The sequence below is a fragment of the Lissotriton helveticus genome, chromosome 5_1, assembly GCF_964261635.1.
Source record: "Lissotriton helveticus chromosome 5_1, aLisHel1.1, whole genome shotgun sequence".
Classification (NCBI taxonomy): domain Eukaryota; kingdom Metazoa; phylum Chordata; class Amphibia; order Caudata; family Salamandridae; genus Lissotriton; species Lissotriton helveticus.
Genome location: NC_136065.1, coordinates 343,485,786 through 343,505,461, shown reverse-complemented (window position 1 = coordinate 343,505,461; position 19,676 = coordinate 343,485,786). Strand labels below are relative to the sequence as shown.

General features: G+C 44.3%; 1 protein-coding gene across 3 annotated transcripts in view; it reads right to left on the bottom strand.

Moving 5' to 3' along the window:
- PRKCZ (protein kinase C zeta) overlaps positions 1-19,676 on the bottom strand; it is an 865,288-nt gene that overhangs the window by 47,020 nt on the left and 798,592 nt on the right. For all 3 annotated transcript variants that reach the window (XM_078642457.1, XM_078642458.1, XM_078642459.1), the window contains one exon: positions 7,833-7,948. In XM_078642457.1, the coding sequence (XP_078498583.1) occupies positions 7,833-7,948 (116 nt within the window). The remainder of the gene's footprint in view (positions 1-7,832; positions 7,949-19,676) is intronic.

Below are 19,676 nucleotides of genomic sequence, written 5' to 3'. Positions count from 1 at the left end.
CTCGTTTTGGAAGAATTTGAAGATCTTGATATAACTGACGAAAGCGACGGAGAACCAGTTGCTGAGTACTCTGCCGAAGAAGAAGACGAGCCACCGTGAATTTGCACAAAGTAAGCTACTGGTGCAAAGAAACAAAGAGGGGTCGAGAAACTTCTTCTGAGCCAAAATGTCTGATTCAAACGTGAGTGGTAGACCTAGTCGCAGTTGTTGCAAAACATGCTGCAAGGTATGTGTATGTAGTATAATTATAGTGATATTAGTTTGGATAGGACTAACAGTTTTCATTCCTTAAGCGGTGAGCAAAAATACTAATATTGACCCTACTGAGATTGTAAATACTGACATTGAAGAACTGACAACACAGAGTGTAGCAAGACATGAGAGAGCACTCAAACAAACAAAACGAGACCTAGAAGCATCAGATGAGGGAGGACTACATTATCACGAAGTTAAGAATAAGACACATTTAAATGTTTTCGCAAACTTGTTAATACACTATGTAGAGACTATGGAAATTGAAGATTGCTATGTCTGCATGAAGCTACCTACCTCTGTGGCTGAAGGCGTGACATACCATCACTTGCCCCTGACATATGGAATTTCCTGTAGTATTTTAGCAAGCTTATTTTACAAAAGAGGACCGTTACAGTACTATTACTCTAACAATGACGTGATCTTTTCTGAACTTCCTATACGTGGGAACCTGAATCCTGTACATACCAAAAGTGACGTTACTCGCTATATGGGCGAATACTTTCTGACTATAGGTAATGTAGACATAGGTGACGCACACAGAGATAACTTGACCTGCTCTTTGCGTGAGCAGGAAAAGATGTTCCTGAACATGGCAGAGAAGAGGAGAATAAAAATAAAAAGAAAGGCAGATGACGTAAAACAGAAAAACCCAAAATGGGCTGAGGACATGGAAGGCACCTCAAATGGCGGGGCGGGACCTGCTCTGTTGCTGGATTTTGAAAGGAAAGGAAAGCTATGTCTTTACCGCGAGAAGACTAGCTATTATAATAACATTTTCATTGGTTCCAGTGAATGTGAACATAATTACAAGGTAATTGGAGGATGGGGTTTCAAAAATGGGTCAGAGCCTGTGTTTCCTGGAATTTATTATATATGTGGAGACAAGGCTTATTTCAAATTGCCGGATCACTGGTATGGAAGCTGCTATTTTGGCATTGTCTTCCCGAAAATATACCATGTGAATGAAGTTGCTGGAAGCAGTGAAAATACTAATGGCTTAGTGCGTAGTAAAAGAGAAAGCGTAGGTGAAATAATGGGTAGTATTTTCAGTGCACTGATACCTGGAGTGGGAGTGGTTCTGAACACTCACAGAATTTGCAAATTGTCCACTATAGTGGATGTGTTGTCTACGGACACAGCTCATGGATTTCTGCTGGTCAATACCGAAATGGTTGCGATCAGATCAATGGTTTTGCAGAATAGACTTGCTCTTGACACCTTATTAGCAAAAGAGGGCGGAGTCTGCCGGATGTTGAAGGCGCAACATTGTTGCACTTATATTCCGGACAAAAGTGTGCAGCTCAAAAGATATGTGAAAAACATTACTAATTTGGAAAGAGAACTCAAACCACTCGAGGTTGACAGTGCCTGGAAGAGACTGGTAGATGGTCTCTCAAATGTAGGTCATTGGTTTGCTAGCTTAGGTAAAAGCTTATTGTTTAAGGTACTGATGCCAATTGGAATTATAGGTCTTATCCTATTTTTCATATTTGTCTGTTGCAAATGCCGTAAGAACACCAGAAAGCATCAAGTGAATGCCAGAGGAGTGAAACGAAGTGTGGATGAGCTTGAATTAGAAGAAATGAATAATCAGATATACAAAAAGGTGAAAAATTCTCACCCTACCAAAGATGAGAAAGAGAAGCTGAATCGCTTGTTGGAAGAGATAGAGTTGTATAAGGTGTGAGAAGTTGGCATCTGGTTCCATTATTTGTGATGATAGTAAATATCATCAAAGAGGGGATTGATAGAGCAAGCTTCGCATCGCGACTTGCTCGAGTCATGAACCTCGCCTGTGTGTAATCAATTAATAAAATTTGTACGTCTTACTAATCTTTTATTTTATATTCGAACGAAGTAGAGGAAGCTTGCGTATGTGTTTTCTAATACAACTAATAAATGTCCCTAAAACATGGCCGCCGCTTGGAAAATTGCTTCTGCGCATGCGTCAGTCACACTCACGTGACCTGACGTAGTTATAAGTTTGGTGGGAAAGGGTGCGCATGCGTAATACACAGCTCTCGTGAATAACGTGGTGATGCTTTTGTGGATGTGTATATGTTGCTAACATTTAAACTGCATAGTATATTTTTATAATGATAAGTTTAAAGTACACAACCCATGATGTGTTTTTCATACCGTCACTTCTATGTTTTAATTTGTTTTCGCTTACTTTTCATGTATCCTCGACTCGGAGGGGTGCTGGGCTGGGGAGTCCATCTTGGAGGGTATTTCTGCGCAGAATCACTAGAGGCTGCCACGACATGGAACTCAGGCCAAAGAAGGTTGATGCCAGAGCCACCCTGGGAAAGAGCACCTTCACCCAGCAAAAGCATCATGATTATGTTCTATTGTATGGAAATGTATTCTTTCCATTGTATTCTGTGCGGCTTTCTCATGGGAACCCCAATCTCGCTAGGCGGTACTCAGAGATGCAAAGTAGGCCTCCAAATAGTCTGTTCTGATTGGTGTGTTACCCAAACCCTACCTTAGGACCAATCCAAATTGAGGGATTCTGACACTTTGCAACATTGGGGGGTGGTACACCGTCCCAAAACAGTATATCTACCCTGGGTTCACCTAGGGAAATTGTCCGACTTGTCTGGTTTAGCTGACCTGTCACTGACCCAACGCACTCAATAGGTGACTTGATACAGAGGTGCTGCGGAGCACTCTGTCCGAAATTTGACCATAGACTCTGAAGGTTTTACTGAACCTTAAGTGCTGGCGAAGCACTTTGCTGGGGAATTCGCTGACCCAATCGGGGTCCTGATCGATAGCTGCAGAGAGGGTGGAGCGCAGGCGTTGCTTCCGAACCGCGGGTGCTGGTCGTATCCGAGAGGTCCTGTCCTGATTCCTAATCTGAGGGTTTCCTGTCCTGTCCTGGGTGTCCATTCTGCACCTGCTGTCCATTGAGGGGTATCCTTCCTTGAGGGTTTCCTGTCCTTAACTGACCCGTGGCCAGGGTTTGGTTTCCACACCAGTCTAGGTAAATATCACTCTGAAAACTCTGAATCTTGCACCTTTCTGAATTTCTGTCTTTTGCTTTAATAAAGACATACCTTTGCATATGTTAATTTTCCATGCTTTCTCCCGCAACCATTGAATCATAAAGTTATTTGCATTTATTTCTAACGTGTTCCTATGTTACCCTACCTGTTAGAAATTATATTTTGCATTGCAGTTTGTCATTTCCTGATATGGTCTAGAACATCCTTACTTAAACTGTCTAAAGAACTTTTGCCTTAAAGCATAGCGTGTCTCTCTTCATAGACTCTCCTATAGTTATATAAATGTCCCGAACTCCTGTCTCATATTCTTTGAGATAATTCTAGAATACTAGTCCTAATCAAGAGCCTATCCCATCTTTAGTGATTCATCTTAAACGTTCAAATTCCTGATCCTTCATTTTGAATGTGTCCTGGTTCCATTAGTTTATAAATGGTTGCATTGACTTATTTGCTATTCAGCTATGTACTTTCTGTTATTCTAATTATCGATTGCTTAATTACTATGAATTTGATGATTTCTGAATTTTACTAAATTAGATAAAGACTTTAAAACTTCCAGTTGTCCGTGGTCATTTTACAAAGACTATTGAATGTTATTTGTTGGGTTTGTATTTTGCTGCCTTTCCTTTTACAGCTAGCTCCCTGATCCATTGTGGTCATAGGTACCCGCATCGGTGGATGGTAAGTCGGGTATTCTGAGGAATAACGAAAGGAACTCACAAATATCTGATAGCAGACCGTGAGGTCATCCGATCAATGTATATGGTGATTTGAAATATATGGGCCGGAAGTGGCGAAATTATTGGTCGGGTGACCCGCGCGCTCTATCAGGGTCATATAGAGGTCCTTTAGAAACACCACATCACCAAGATGGGGAGCAAAGCGTGAAACATGTTGACCACACAAAGAACCAACGTCTAATTCCTGTTCAATATGTGGGCATCAAGTTTTTTTGTTTGTTGTGTTTTTTAACCTTGCACTGATTACCTTCAGAGAATAAAGCGTACTGGCAATCCACAGGCAGTTTTATTATTCTCAATACACACACTATCACCACCCATTCACCACAACCCTACTGGGACATGGGCAAGAAAAGATCTCCACCAAGGAGGTTCCTTTATTGAGGGACCTACTGGGTACTGACTGCTGTCCCAGCGTGGAGCACGACCAGATGATGACGCTGGCCAACTAGGTGGATGGGGTCCGTGCAGGATATTCTCGGGAATATCCGTAAAAGAAGAATATCTAGGAATTCTTTTGTTATTGGTTTTTTATCCTTCATGGGGAAAAAACAAAGTGGAACGTGGCATTTTTCTGTAAGCAGTCCACAAAAGAGCATCAAGCAAGTCTAAATGCATTTACTACTATGCAATTATACACCATGACTTTCCCCAATCCTGTATTAAGCCCTTCACAGGACTGGGGAACGGGAAACTCAAGGCATTGTTTTCCTTGTGAGGAGTTCTGAGCACTCCCAACACAATCTCCAATCCTTTCATACCCTGGAAATTTTTGGAGAATGGCTATAGTGAAGGAAAAGAGTAATCTCCTTCCAGGGTGGGAGTGGTAACAAAATAAAATTGGTAGTGGTGTAAATGATGGTATGTCTCCATGGGGAAACAATATTTTCCCATTCAGAAGAAAAGAATAAAATGTGCTGAAAAACAGCGGGCTTGCCTTTCCCACTCTAAAAATCTGTGTGCAGACAGTTCTGAATTGGGGGAACAGTACGGTGTAAAAATGCCACATGACATTGCCCGTAACTTCACAAAATAGAAAATATTTCACCCATTCGTAGGAGTACTTCTACAAATGCAGATTTACCTCTTTTTTTTGTGAATTTGGCCCAGTGTGAATAGGGTACCCCTGCACACATGGGAGAGTCATTTGTGCACTTTTCTGTGTTGAAGGTGACTCACTTTGTAGCTAAGGAGAACATTATTTTATTATGCTTCTGCCCCATGTATTTTGGCTAAAAGTCTTCTATTTTTTATAAAGTCAGTACACTCCCTGAGCAAATATAGTCAAGGCTTAACTGCATATGAACATTCTACCGCCCAAGAGGAAGAACTGCTGCTTGTCATCAGTACCCCTCAGATTCAAAGATTAAAAAGGGGTTCTTAGCATTCAGTCAACTTGCAGGGGCTCCAGGTACCTCAGGCAATGTTTGTTAACAGGACTACTCCTTTGCCCCAAGGTCCCCCGACACCCCAGGAAATTCAATGTGATAGCATTCACTATTTCAGACCTGCTCTAACAATGCTCATGAAATGTATTCAGAAATACGAATTTCACTATACCTAATGATGAATAAAACATCTTTAAACGGTCTTACAAATATTCAAATACTCATTAATGGGACTAAAAAATAGTGGCTAAAATCAAAAAGAGTTAACAAAGGCGGAGGTAACGGAAGATCCACTTCTACTTGCTACAAAGCACCCGCACCCCCGGCAAAATCAGTGGCTAAAATCAAAAAGAGTATTAACAAAGGCGGAGGTAACGGAAGATCCCCTTCTACTTGCTACAAACCACCCTCACCCCCGGCAACCCTAAACAAATTAATAATTCAGGTAGCGGCCGGAAAAGCTCTTCCTATGCCACTCAAGGTGATCGGTTCCGATACTTTGGTCTTTGGATATCTAAGTATGGGCCCACTCACTTTGAGGATAACTTGCGCCCCCCCCCCCCTTCTGGGGAAACCAGTCCCAGGATGCTTGTTTCTGCTTCAGGGAATACCTGGCCTGGCAGTTTGGGCTGGACTGTTCCCATGAGGCGCAGGGTCAAGACTGAATTGCATATAGCCGGGTCTGAAATGGGGTGGCGAAGTGAGCTAAATAACAATGATGGAATCAACCCAGATCTATGAGACAGGGGGTGAGTGTCTGAAAAGTTTGTGCTCCGTCCATCATCTCCATGTGTTTGCCCCCTTCTGCACAGACGACCGGTGGATGCCTCCCACTGGAGGAGGCTCCCGCTCTCACTGTTAGGCAGGACTGTGCGGTTTAAAAAGATTGCTCTTCCTAAAATTAGAAATGCTCCACAGAACAGTGCCCGTCCGGATTCCTGAGACATTCTTCTGCAATATAGATAGCTGTTTGCAGACCCAGTTGTGGACGAACAGCCCACCGCAGGTTACACTGCACACCTTACAGAGGTCTAACTATGATAGCAGAATAGCCCTACAAGATGTTTGCAAATATTAGGAGGCTCCACAGGTAAGACCATAAATGAGTGGGCATATGCGACATTAGAGGACCCAAGAGATATCTCCATGTCCTTTATAGTGCAAAATCAGCCCCAATGTCCTGGAGGCAACCAAAACGGTATACAGAGTCTGGAAGGCTCTCCTGAAGGAAATGGGCTGGGACAGAGGTTGATTCTTAAGACCCCGCTGTGGCGGGCACAAAATTGGGTGCAGTCCTGCCCCTGCCTGTTTTGTTGGCCTAGCCACACTAGAGGATGCATATGGTATAGTGCCATTGACTTATCTTCAAGAGCAATATGATATGACACCCTCATAGTTTCTCAAATATTACCAGTTGAGGCATGCCCTATGGGATAGGCTCACACTAGAGGGGGACACTATGGAACCCCCCCCCCCCTCGAGAGAAGGCTCCTTGACAGCCAAATGATGACTAAAGAAATTTCCCTTACCAAGACACCTATTAACAACACACAGGGGGGACTTAACATATCTAAGGGGAAAATAGCAGACAGATGTAGGTGGATTGGAGAATGACGAGTGAGGAGGGCGATACAGTTCCCAAGATAGGTGGCCATACAAGCAAGATACCGCCTGACTAAGTTTAAAATTCTCCATAAAATTGACTACACTAGGACAACTCCTACATTAGATCGATATAGCGGGGAATGAGAATCGCTTGTGACCAGAGAGGGTCCTTTATACACACACACTGTAGGATTGGTCTGGGATCTGTAGGTTCTGGGAGGGAGTAACGACTCGACTGGAAGTGGCCGTAGGGGCTCCAATTACACAGCAAACCTCACTGGTGCTAATGGGGGAATGGGGAGCCTCCGACTTCACCTCCTTTCAGGAGAATCTGGCATTTCTTTTGCCAAAAAGGGAGACTACACGGAAATTAGAAGTGCAGTGAGCCCTTCAATTCAAGGTTGGGAACAGTATATGGATATTTTGTTGTGGGAGGGACACATTTGTCTATGAAGGCCAGGGCTGCCCGAGAAAATTTGAGAGAGTGTGGGGAGGATGGACAGGGGAAGAATGACGAGCGAAAGTGTCAATTTAAGGATGGACCTCCAGTAGACAGTAGACATGTGAAGAACCCTAGTATTGGAATCTCAGACATTGGTACTGCCTCGACCTGTGACTCTGGAGGAAAACAGTGTTGTTGTGGCAACCAGACATGTTTTCCCTGCCACAGAGCAAAGAAAGGCCTGGGAGGGGGAGGGGAGAAGGAGAGCAGGACATTGCAGCATGTTTATGTCTGTTTTGTTTGAATATGAGTTCTAAAAAAACAAATATATCTACAAAAATAATTATTCAGGTAGCAATGATTCTAAATTGACATGTAGAAAAAAACATACTCATCATCTGGAGTGAGCTGCACAGGTTCACTGGTGAACTGCGAATCGAAGTTTTCCAAACCGTAGTCTTCAGTGATCTGTGGCTGGAACGGTGCTATCACCTGCTTCTTCTCCAACTAGAATAGGAAGGAAGATATTGCGTAATCACAAATCATGGAAGACAATCCAATGAAAACCATTGAGCTAGATTTATTTATGCTCCACATAATGACTGGGATATGAAAAGTGAAACAGAAGTTAACTGAAATTAACTGATATTATTATATCACTAGATATTGGAACACCAAGAAAAAATACTACTTATGGATTGATAAAGATCGGAGTGTAATAATAAAAGATTTAACCAACATGTCTATTTAAGATTATACAGAATAAACTGTTTAGGCAAGGATTACAGAAATATGAAAGCAAGAGACATTAAAATCCTTGAAAATCTGACATAAGTATACTGATCGGACGATGCAAAGATTTAGTTTGTTTAATGGTAATATGATTTGAAATACAACACATTTTTTAGTTTCTCTAAGAGTGTGCGTTCATTAATATTGTGATGATTTATGCTCATAATCCATCACAATATTTGAGCACTAAGGAGTTAGGATTACATTTGCTATCAACAGTCTCACTGTTACCATAGTCAGTATATCGGAACCGGGAACCAGTCTTAGTGCAGCAAGTTTATGCAGTCCAGAAGACCACCCTAAATTCAATAAAATGGTTTATCTGCCAGACTCTCAGAATCTGCAATCAGCAACTGACTTTCAGTTACAGCCCATTTAAACACCTCTTTTACTGTGCTGAGATTTTTGGTGTGGAGGGTGAGTTCAGGTTCATTACTATCAATTATTCCTGCTAATCCAGGCTCACAGTTGTAAACCTGCTTTTGCTTTTCATATTTTTCTAGTGGACCTCAAGAAAAAGAAAAAAGCAAGACAACGGGCTTTCTCCACCTATGCACCGAGGATCCGGATGAAGATCCCCGTATATGTCACGACCGCCTCAAACCTCCCCCACTTCCAGAAAGAGCTGAAGACGCACCTTTTTAGAGAGTACATCTTAAGCAGAAACAGTACACCTCCACTCACACCCAGATCCACTCCAATAATTTTTTGACTAGCTTGGCCTTTGACCATGGTGCTTTGGTGCTCTTCAGTTAGGTTTGTGCTATACAAATACAACATACATACAACAAAGTAGACACCTACTACGTTCTTTCTGATGCATACTATGGCAGTTCCCACTATGTTTGTGCCGCGTCTCTGCAGTTCACAACAGGTTTAACAGGAGGAGGAACTACCTTACATCTAGTTATCTAGAACTGGTGGAGGAGTTGGGTTTCTATAGAAAACGTTTGGGATATAAAGGCTCTGTGATTGAACTTCGATGCAACTAATTTCAACAGTTGGTTTTCAGAAGCCCCTTTCTCTCTTAGGTAAGCCAAAATATTTTTCGCGAGAGGTGATCTTACTGGGTGTCAGACCGGCTCTGCTGCAGGCTGGCCACTTTCTTATCCTCACAACGAACTCTTCAACTACTGCATTTATTCCGAGCCTCACACCTTACAGCGACCTGATCTTCGCTCTGCCCTTACAATGCATAGGTTTTGCTTAATGCAGCAATTAAAAACAGGTAAGCATTTATGTACGGTGATGGTAATGTGAGATAAGACTGGCAGCTTATATTTTCTATATTTGAGAACCGGTGTATGTGTGGTCTAGGTTTACACACTGAACCAATCTGTAAACAAATAAGGACATGCTTATTCAAATACCAGTTCCTTTTACCGGATGCTCACTTTGAAAACCCAGCAGCTCCAGCAGGTATTCTACGTTCAGTCTGGCAGCGTCACTGTCCATGTCGATTCATCAACATTGTTAAAGAAACATGCAACACATAGATCTCAAAAGAATAGCAGAAATCTGCACCCTGAAACAGCGAAGGAACATCTGCCCGTAAGCACAAGCATTCACATCACCATCCAGACAGCAGGAAAAAAAATGTAAATTAGGTTATTTTAGAAGACTCTTCAGGGTTTCCCAGCCCCTGCATCTGTAAGCAAGGACTTCCCAAGAAGGGTAGCACAGTATGAAGCAGATGTCTCTACTTTAACTCTCCTGGTGTGGCCCATCCTCTTGCAACTAAACTCAAGATAGAGAAAGAGCGAAGGATGCCAGGAGGGAGTAGTCATACCCTGGAATATCGGGGTTCTTCACCAAATGAGAGCATGGGGAAATGCAACATCTGTACGAGGGACAAAGATGCACGTGGACCAGAGACAAAGGGATGGAGAACGGCTTTATCATGGACGTACCTTCCAGTACATGCATGGCCAATACCAAGCTTTAGGAACAGGTAGCGCTCGGGTACCTTGGGGCCTCATCACAACAAAGCCTCCTGTAACGTAATCCATGGGTTCATGCTTTACCCACAAATGGGTCTATCCAGGCCCATGAAGAGCTAGGCACACAGCAACTGACGCGGGTTAAGTGGAGGACATCATGAAAAGAACCCCCATTGAGAACCACTAAGGCGAGATAACCCCACTGCAGACTGGACATCCATACGGGTTCATTTGGAAGTTCAGAAAACCTGCCAAAGTCCAAAGGTAAGATCACTGTAGGGATACCCACGCCCCCCTAACCACTGAGGTTGTTCAGGAATGAATCCCCTTGTGGAAAACCTCCATCCAGAACAGCCGCAAAAACGGATTGAAGTATAAATAAAGCGCCAAGAGGCGCAGTAAAAGGGAAGGCTGTGCTAAACAAATGCCCAATAACAACACAATGAAAACCAAGTACACTGAACGCGCTCTCAGCCAGAACTCAGCCTGCTGCATGTACTCCCCGCTTCACGATAATAAGAACACGTGGGTAATTCACACGTAGTAAACAACGCTTAAGGGCGATTAAATGACCTGCCAGCGGTTCGCCGCACTTTAAGGCAGCATCTGGTCGCTTCTTTACTCTTCCTTGTGTTGGCAAGGTTGAGGACAGCTAATGACGCCCACCTTGGTGCTGGCAACCCCCACACATCTAATCAAGGGATATTAATCGAACCCGCCCTCCCTCACCTCCGTGTGGCACAGAACACCATGTTCTCAAAAACAGGCGAGCCGAAAAAAACACGATGGACTGCATTCCCTTCCACGTCACAGGCAGCGAGGACAAATAAAGCCCCTGACAGATGTGGGGAATACAAATAAGGCCGTGCAGCGTGACAAGATTGTGCGTAAACTGCTAAAATTACCAATATGCATCTTTTAATAGGGGGAATGAGTCAGGTACTCCGAGCACCTGCTCTCGAGCTTCTCCGCCTGTGTTCTGTTTACATTTAGAGGATGTGTTTAACGTGTTCCCATGGCGACTACTACAGAGGACATTAGATCCATTAGGCGTGTTCCTGGGACGTTAAACCGAGCTTTCCCGAGGTGCATCACGTTTTTGAAGCACATCATTTCATAGGAGGGTGCCTGGCGAGGGATAGAATAAGCGAAGTCAACAAGTTCAATGCAAGGCATCGCCTTGAAATAGTACACACTCCATTAGGATGACACATCCTAGTGAAAGAGCACATTCATGAGGCGTTTGGTCCATAGCGGCCTTGGTGACTACTGAAAGCGTGCACACCACAGAATTTGGCGGTATATGATCCCCTACATCGCATAAGGTGTGACTCCTGCTTTCTCGCATACAGTTCCAGATTCACAAAAAAGGCAGTAGTTTACTCTCGAAGGTTTCGGACTTTTGGGGGGTTTGCAACGGTTTCCAGAGGTAAGTCTGAGATGCAGGGATTGTCACCATTTTCCAGGACTACTCCTGGGCTTCTATTTTGAAATCGACACAAGTTTAGAAGTGCTTATGCAAAGGTGCATTTTTTTTTTCAACTTCACAAAGAGAAATATTTTCTCTACTTTTCCTCTACCCATCCGAGTTGTGACGGTGCTTCCTGCTCATTATAAATCTCTGTTTCCAGGGTGAGAAAGGGTCTTGGGTTTGTAACAAGCGCTTCTTACTGTATCATCAGCTTCAAAGCGTGCTTGAAGTCATCTCTGCTACCATTGCCTTCATGCTGTATACTCGTGACCTTAACATCTGAAGTTTCAATTCGGTTGGTCTTCTTTACTTGCTATCGACCTTTTTTAGAATTTGTATATTTGAGAAGTGTTTTTCAGTTACTACATCTCATGGGAGATGACTGAAAACGCCCATTCGCATTTCATAGAAAACAACTTTTTCCCCGCACTTTAATAGGGTGATGAGATTGGCAGAGGCAGTCCAAATGCATAGACTAAGGGGATTAACTACTGCTTGAAAGACTTCTTGGGTTCAGTGGAAGCGACCATCAGACACATTAACCACACAGGGCTAGTGTGCCCGCACATGGCTGTAAGGTTTGCGATGGGTCCTAACTGCCCTCCTGGCCACATACTGTTGGCATTGCTTGGCGGCCATTAGTCTTGTCCCTCTTTATGACTTGTCACTCAATGCTTAAAATTGTTGGACGGGTAATTAATAGCGATTAATTCCTTCAGCAAACGGCAATGCCTCCTAAACGTTGCTTTTAGATTATCGCCATAGACATTGTGACTATTAGCAGTTGTCTATTGCTCGGACCAGGTAAACTGTGTGACAGCAGTTAAAGAAGGATTAAGAATTTGTGTTACTCAAGTAGAGCTGTATACAGTGAGTGGCAAAGCACAAACATGCTCCAATACCCTATACAGTAAAAGGAACTTACAACACTATATCCCTGTAGGTGGAATAACGTCTAGGCACACCACCAATTCCTGTGCACAGAGTGCTGATTTCGATACAAAGAAGATCTGTCCAAGGAAGAATTGGCATTCCAACAATAAAAAATATCCGATCATTTTTATGTCAAACTCTACCAGACCGACCAGTTGCCTGGTTTGCTAAAGACATTTAGGGACATTCAGAAAGCTTCGCTGGGAATGCCTAACGCATTTCTAGGTCAAAGACTACCAGACGATTTGCTAAATACATCTTGTTAGGACGAAGCCTACCGGACAGCGCAGCTGTCTGGTTTGCTATAGACATCTTGAGGACATTCAGAAAGCTTCCCTGGAATTGCCTTCAGGCTGTTGCTTACTATTAGCTTTGTAACTCACATTTTCTGACTTTCTATTTGCTGGTATTATTTTTTTTAAGGTGTCCAGCAGGAGTTTGTCCTTTACTAGGAGTAAAGCCTTGTCATACTACCTCTCTTTGTATTATTCCAGGGAGCTCCTACCTGAAAACATGCCTTTAAAACTTGTTCTTATCTTGTCACATTTGCTGTGCATTCAAAGACAGAGGTCAAATGTCAGGCTCGGTTTTCAGACAGAGCAGAGTGTTTACTTTTCTTTCTCTGACTTCAAAGTGAGAGGATTTATGTTACAATCTTGCTTGAAAGTTTTTTTCTAGCACACAACATTCAAATGAACTGTGCATATATTTCAGAATATATCAGAATTGGGAAAGCATAAATGGAGCACATTTTTTGTTAATTCAAATAATTTAATATGATTAAAACAAATCAATACACTAGGTTATGCCATTTCCTTGCATTATCATTTGTGAGGTGTATAACTGTATTAGTAAAACTGTATGTTTGTGCAGATAGAATAGTCATTTACATTGAAATTATGTTGTCTGTAATGACAGTGTGCTGCCACAACCTGCATACTATTTGCCAGTGCCCTCTATTCTACACTACTCCACTTAACACCACTCCACTGCACTCTGCGCAACTCCAACCTACTCTGTATCCCTATACTCTATGCCACTCTACTCCACGAAAATGCACTGTATGCCACTGCACTCTACACCACTCTAATGCCCCTGCACTCTACTCCAGTCAACAGTACGCCACTCTAATCTACTCTGCACCACCACTTTACTCTACTCTATCTTGCACCTCTCCATTCCACTTCACTCTAGTCTGAAACAATCTACCCTATGCTACTGCACTCGAAACCACTGCACTCTGACTGCTGGACTCTGAACCACTGGACTCTATGACACATTGCACTCTACTCTGCACTACGGCACTCTATGCCAATGCAATCTACACCACTCTACTCTGCATCACTGCTCTCTAAGCCACTGCACTCTGTATCAATCCACATTATGCCATTCCACTCTGCACCACTGCACTCTATGCCACTCAACACCACTCCTCTCTACTATGCACCACTCTAATGTACACCACTGTATTCTATGCTGCTGCACTTTCTGCTAGTGCACTCTACTCTGCACTACTGCATTCAGTGCCAATGCACTCTAAAGCATCACTCCACTCTACGCCAATGCACTTTACAGCACTAGAATATACTCTGCACCACTGCACTCTTCTCTACACTACTGTACTCTTTTCTACACCACTGTATTCAACGCCACCCCCTGAAACACTGCTATACTTTACGCCACTGCACTCTATGCCACTCGAAAACACTGCACTCCACTCTTCAACACTGCACTCTACACCAATCTACTTAGCATCACTCTACTCTACGCTACTGCACTTTGCAGCACTCCACTCTACTTAATGCACTGTCTATGACACTCTACTCGACTCTGCACCACTTTAGGCCACTCTACTCTGAACCACACTAAGCCATTGCATTCTATGTCACTCTACTGTATTCTGCATTCTACACCACTACATTCCACTAAGCAGCACTCTAATCTATGCCACTGCATTCTACGATGTAGCTTGTACACTGCTGAATCTTTTCTCTCTGCCCTCTCTGCCACTATACTCTGCAACACTATATGCCAATGCACTCAACTGTATGCCACTATACGCGATTCCACTCTTTGCCACTCCCGTCTACAACCCTTTACTTCACTCTTCGTCATTCCCCTTAACGCCACTCCACGCCACTCTCCTTTATGTCACCAACGTTTAGCCATACTACACAGCAACCACGCTGGTGAAAAACATGGCTAAAACACAGTGACACAGCCAATAGCTATTGCATAGACGAGATCTATTGGCTTTGGAATGCTTGTTAAAGATTTCAAATTATGTTTGTTCCAGCCTTTTAGTGCGCTCTCTGGAAAGGATTGTTTCAGTTTTTATCTTCCTGAATGACGAAGCTTCAGGTAGGAGACTGTCAGAGCTTCGGCGTTGGTGGTGTCCACCTGAGATGACTTGTGTGTGAGCGAAAGTTCTAGAGTACCTCGAATGATCACCTTGTGAAAGGCATATCAGCAAGACCATACTTCTCGCTGGCACAGGCTGCCACTCAGAGTGAGCTGCACTGGGGTTATGTGATCAGGCAGCATTGGTGTTTCGAGCACAGTGCTTATTCACTGTAGGGATGAGAAGGCTTTCATTAAATAGGTCTTTCAACAGAATGGATTTCTATGAAATGAGTATAATTTCTGAGAGCTATTGTTGTCTCTAGCCAGGTAGCCTTCTACGCAAGTCTCCATCGGTCTACTTGCTGAACTGCCTTACCCAAGAACTGCTCTCACATCCTACACTCTATTACTCATCGCGGAAGCCCTTTCATGCAGAGCCCAAACAAACAACAACAACAACAACAACCCTAGGTAAATTTTCTCCTCAATTGACAAAACGAAAATATCTGCAGTTCATTTGGACTAACGAGGTGTTGCTTAGATCAGAAAACCCCAGATTTGCACATACTTTGAGGGCACCTCTCTTTATGTTCATAAAAACCTATTGTCTATCAGCGATAAGATTATATTTTTGTATGGAGATGGTTGGGATGAAAAAATATCTGGTCCCATCTATAACACCGATACATTTATGTAGTTATTTAGACCTAGGTGCGAACTGTGAACCCCCTCATAAAACACCCTGACAATCCATCGGGAGTGATTTTGTTTCAGATTAACACAGACAACAACTAGATGTAAAACAAGCATTAGAAATGCAATCGGGCTCGGATTTATTTGAGTTTGAGCTAATGGCATTGTAAATGCCAATGTATTGTTGCTATGTGTTATGGAATGTGTTCATGTGGTGTGTACTGCCAGTGATCTCCTTGTGAGTGTGAGAATATTGCACCGTTACTGCCTGTGATGTCCTTCTTGTGAGTGTGAGGAGCTTGCACCTCTGCTGCCTGTGGTCTCCTTGTGAGTGCAAGAAGATTGCACTGCTGCTGCCTGTGATGTCGTTCTTGTGAGTGTGAGAAGCTTGCACCACTGCTGCTTGTGATGTCCTTGTGAGTGGGAGAAGCTTGCACCTCAGCTGCCTGTGGTCTCCTTGTGAGTGTAAGAAGCTTGCACAGCTGCTGCCTGTGATGTCCTTCGTGCGAGTGTGAGAAGCTTGCACCGCTGCTGCCTGTGAGTATGAGAAAGATTGCATTGAGCATCTCTGTGCTGTGCCTGTTCTTTGTAAGGGACTCTTGCTCTGTTGCTGCTGCTGCCTTGGCACAGTACCTGCTGTGAGTGTGTAAGGGAAGCTTGCACCACTGCTGCTTGTGATGTCGTTCTTGTGAGTGTGAGAAGCTTGCACCTCTGCTGCCTGTGGCCTCCTTGTGAGTGTAAGAAGCTTGCACTGCTGCTGCCTGTGATGTCGTTCTTGTGAGTATGCGAAGCTTGCACCGCTGCTGCTTGTGATGTCCTTCTTGTGAGTGGGAGAAGCTTGCACCTCAGCTGCCTGTGGTCTCCTTGTGAGTGTAAGAAGCTTGCACAGCTGCTGCCTGTGATGTCCTTCTTGTGAGTGTGAGAAACTTGCACCGCTGCTGCCTGTGAGTATGAGAAGATTGCATTGTGCATCTCTGTGCTGTTCCTGTTCTTTGTAAGGGACTCTTGCTCTGTTGCTGCTGCTGCCTTGGCACAGTACCTGCTGTCAGTGTGTAAGGGAAGCTTGCACCACTGCTGCTTGTGATGTATTTCTTGCGAGTGTGAGAAGCTTGTACCTCTGCTGCTTGTGGTCTCCTCGTGAGTGTAAGAAGCTTGCACTGCTGCTGCCTGTGATGTCGTTCTTGTGAGTGTGAGAAGCTTGCACCGCTGCTGCTTGTGATGTCCTTCTTGTGAGTGGGAGAAGCTTGCACCTCAGCTGCCTGTGGTCTCCTTGTGAGTGTAAGATGCTTGCACAGCTGCTGCCTGTGATGTACTACTCACTACTCTACTCTACTCACTACTCTGCACTCACTACTCTGCACTCACTACTCACTACTCTACTCACTACTCTAGTCACTACTCTGCACTCACTACTCTACTCACTACTCTACTCACGACTCACTACTCTACTCTACTCACTACTCTACTGACTACTCTACTCACTAGTCTACTCACTACTCACTACTCTGCACTCACTACTCACTACTCTCCACTCACTACTCTACTCACTACTCACTACTCTACTCACTACTCATTACTCTGCACTCACTACTTTACTCACTACTCTACTCTACTCACCTCACTACTCTACTCACTACTCACTACTCTGCACTCACTACTCACTACTCACCTCACTACTCTATTCACTACTCACTACTCTACTCACTACTCAACTCACTACTCTGCACTCACAACTCACTACTCTAGTCACTACTCTGCACTCACTACTCACTACTCTACTCACTTCTCACTACCCTACTCACTACTCTGCACTCACTACTCACTACTCTACTCACTACTCTACTCTCTACTCACTACTCTACTACTCTACTCACTACTCTACTCTCTACTCTACTCACTACTCTACTCACTACTCACTACTCTACACACTACTCTACACACTACTCTGCACTCACATCTCACATCACTTACGACTTGAAAGCGCTGCAACAAAAGATGTTACAGTTAACCAATGAATTGGTACGCAGTTTACATACATAGGAAGGATGGACATTTACGTTGGCTTTGCTTGTTCTTCCTATCAAAACCGATGTTCGCAGCAAGAGTTTAACTCAGTGAGACATCTTGCTGTACATTATGCATGTTAGTGCTTACAAACTACTGTATTCAAACTACGTTTTGAAGTGTTCTGCTCTGCAGTGCCCTGTATGACCTCTGAGCCCTCCATTGCCATTTGACCCGCACTAAAGTGCACAGGTGCACATCCCCTCCCTGGCCCAGGGCCTGGGTTATTGCCCTGTGTCCTTTATGTGCTGCGTACAAGTGCCTAGATCTGCTTGCGTCCGTTCTGCCGTGCCATGAATAGGCGCTGGAAGGAAGCGTGTCACCTCTACATTCATTGTGTAACAGTTTGTTCTAGCCTAGGCAGCAGTGTAGCTCACTGTATGTCTTGTGCTGTGTCATGCTGCACTGCATTCTGCAGCATTGTCTCCCATCTCATTGTCTCGCCTAGCCGGCTTTTCAAATTTTGGTTATCCATTTGTTGTTGAAAGTGATTCTCCCCGCCAAACCTCACAGGTTATTTGTTCGTCGCTGCATATTTGTTCTAGTGCGGAGAAGGGATGTTCTTGTGCAAGATCCTTGTCGATAACACCTACATCCGGTCTTCGTCCGGCTTTCCAGTTCTGCATCTGCAGTCAATGCTATTGGTCTTTGTCTGTCTTTTAGTTTTCCCAACTCTACTTTAATGATAATCAGCATTTCATCTCGCCACCGTTAGAAACATAGTTGGTCTCGTTCATTATGCAAATATCCAGTTTTCTGTGTTTCATGCAGCCGCAGCCCGGTCAGCTTGGCCTACCCCAGGTGACAGGAGAGGGGGGGAGGGGGAGGGGGAGGATGGAGGGGGGTTGAGGGGGGAGGAGGGGGGGGGGAACTGGAGCACTCTCAACCCAATGGGCTTTGCATTATTTCTTTGGTGTTTTTTTAGCTGATCTGAGCCATAGTTTTCATCCGTTTATAGTGCCTGGTGCGTTTCTCAGTGAAAAGATTTGTTGTAGTTATTAGTTTTCACAGGTGCTCGGTGTGAGCTGCTATAACGCATATTTACGTGCTCCGACTTAAAGCATTTTTTCCTTGTAATCCCCTCTAGAAATGTCCTGGCCTTTTTGACATAATCCGCGAACTCCTTTTGGCCCGTGTTTTGGCAAGATAAGAGTGTTCCTGCTCGAAATAGTGTGTTATAAGAATACATAATCCTTGTATCCCACCTTCTTAATGATTGATGGAGTTTTGGCAGCGCAAATCACGAACAGCTTGGATCCGTGTGCTGTTTTGTGTTTACACAGGCGCTCCTCGCATTGTGATGCTTTACAATTTCAGCTTGGCAAACCGGTGCAGACTAGAGCGCTCGCAGTTCGGTGCTTCTGCTGCCGCTGCCCTGCGCGTGCCCATTACCCAGTGCGGATGGGCTCGGGGGCCATACGGGAGCACAGCGGCGCTGCTGCTGCCACTTGCACGTCCCCATAAACTGCAGAGAGCACCGCAGCACATATACTGCTCCTGGCACGTGCCCATAAACTACACACTAAATCAGGCGGGGAGACGGGGGGTGAGCCAGAGAGCGGCAGAGCAGCTCCCCGGGCCGGCAGGAAGGAGCCGCACACGGCGTCTATGCCTGTGTGCACGTGAGGAGGACGCGCGCCAGACAAACACACTGCTAGATGGTGAACGCGCGCACACCATCTGGAATGCATTACACGGCCACCCTGACAGCTCCTAATTATAATTAATGTACTTCTTTGCGCGAGCACGAACGAAATATGCCCAAGATGGCGGAACAAAACTACATTTACCCTATCACTTCAAGCCTATTAAAACGACAACACAACGAAGACGAATCACTGGCCAGATGACAGAACACGCAAAGGAATGTGTGGAATTTTTCTCGGCCAAAGCCCTAGGAGATACTTCTTTTTTTTCTTCTTTAACATTAGTTCTCGAAGCTCCTCCCACTTTCAGTGGGGAGGAGTCCGAGCCCTAAAAAGGGGGTGGGGGAAGTAAT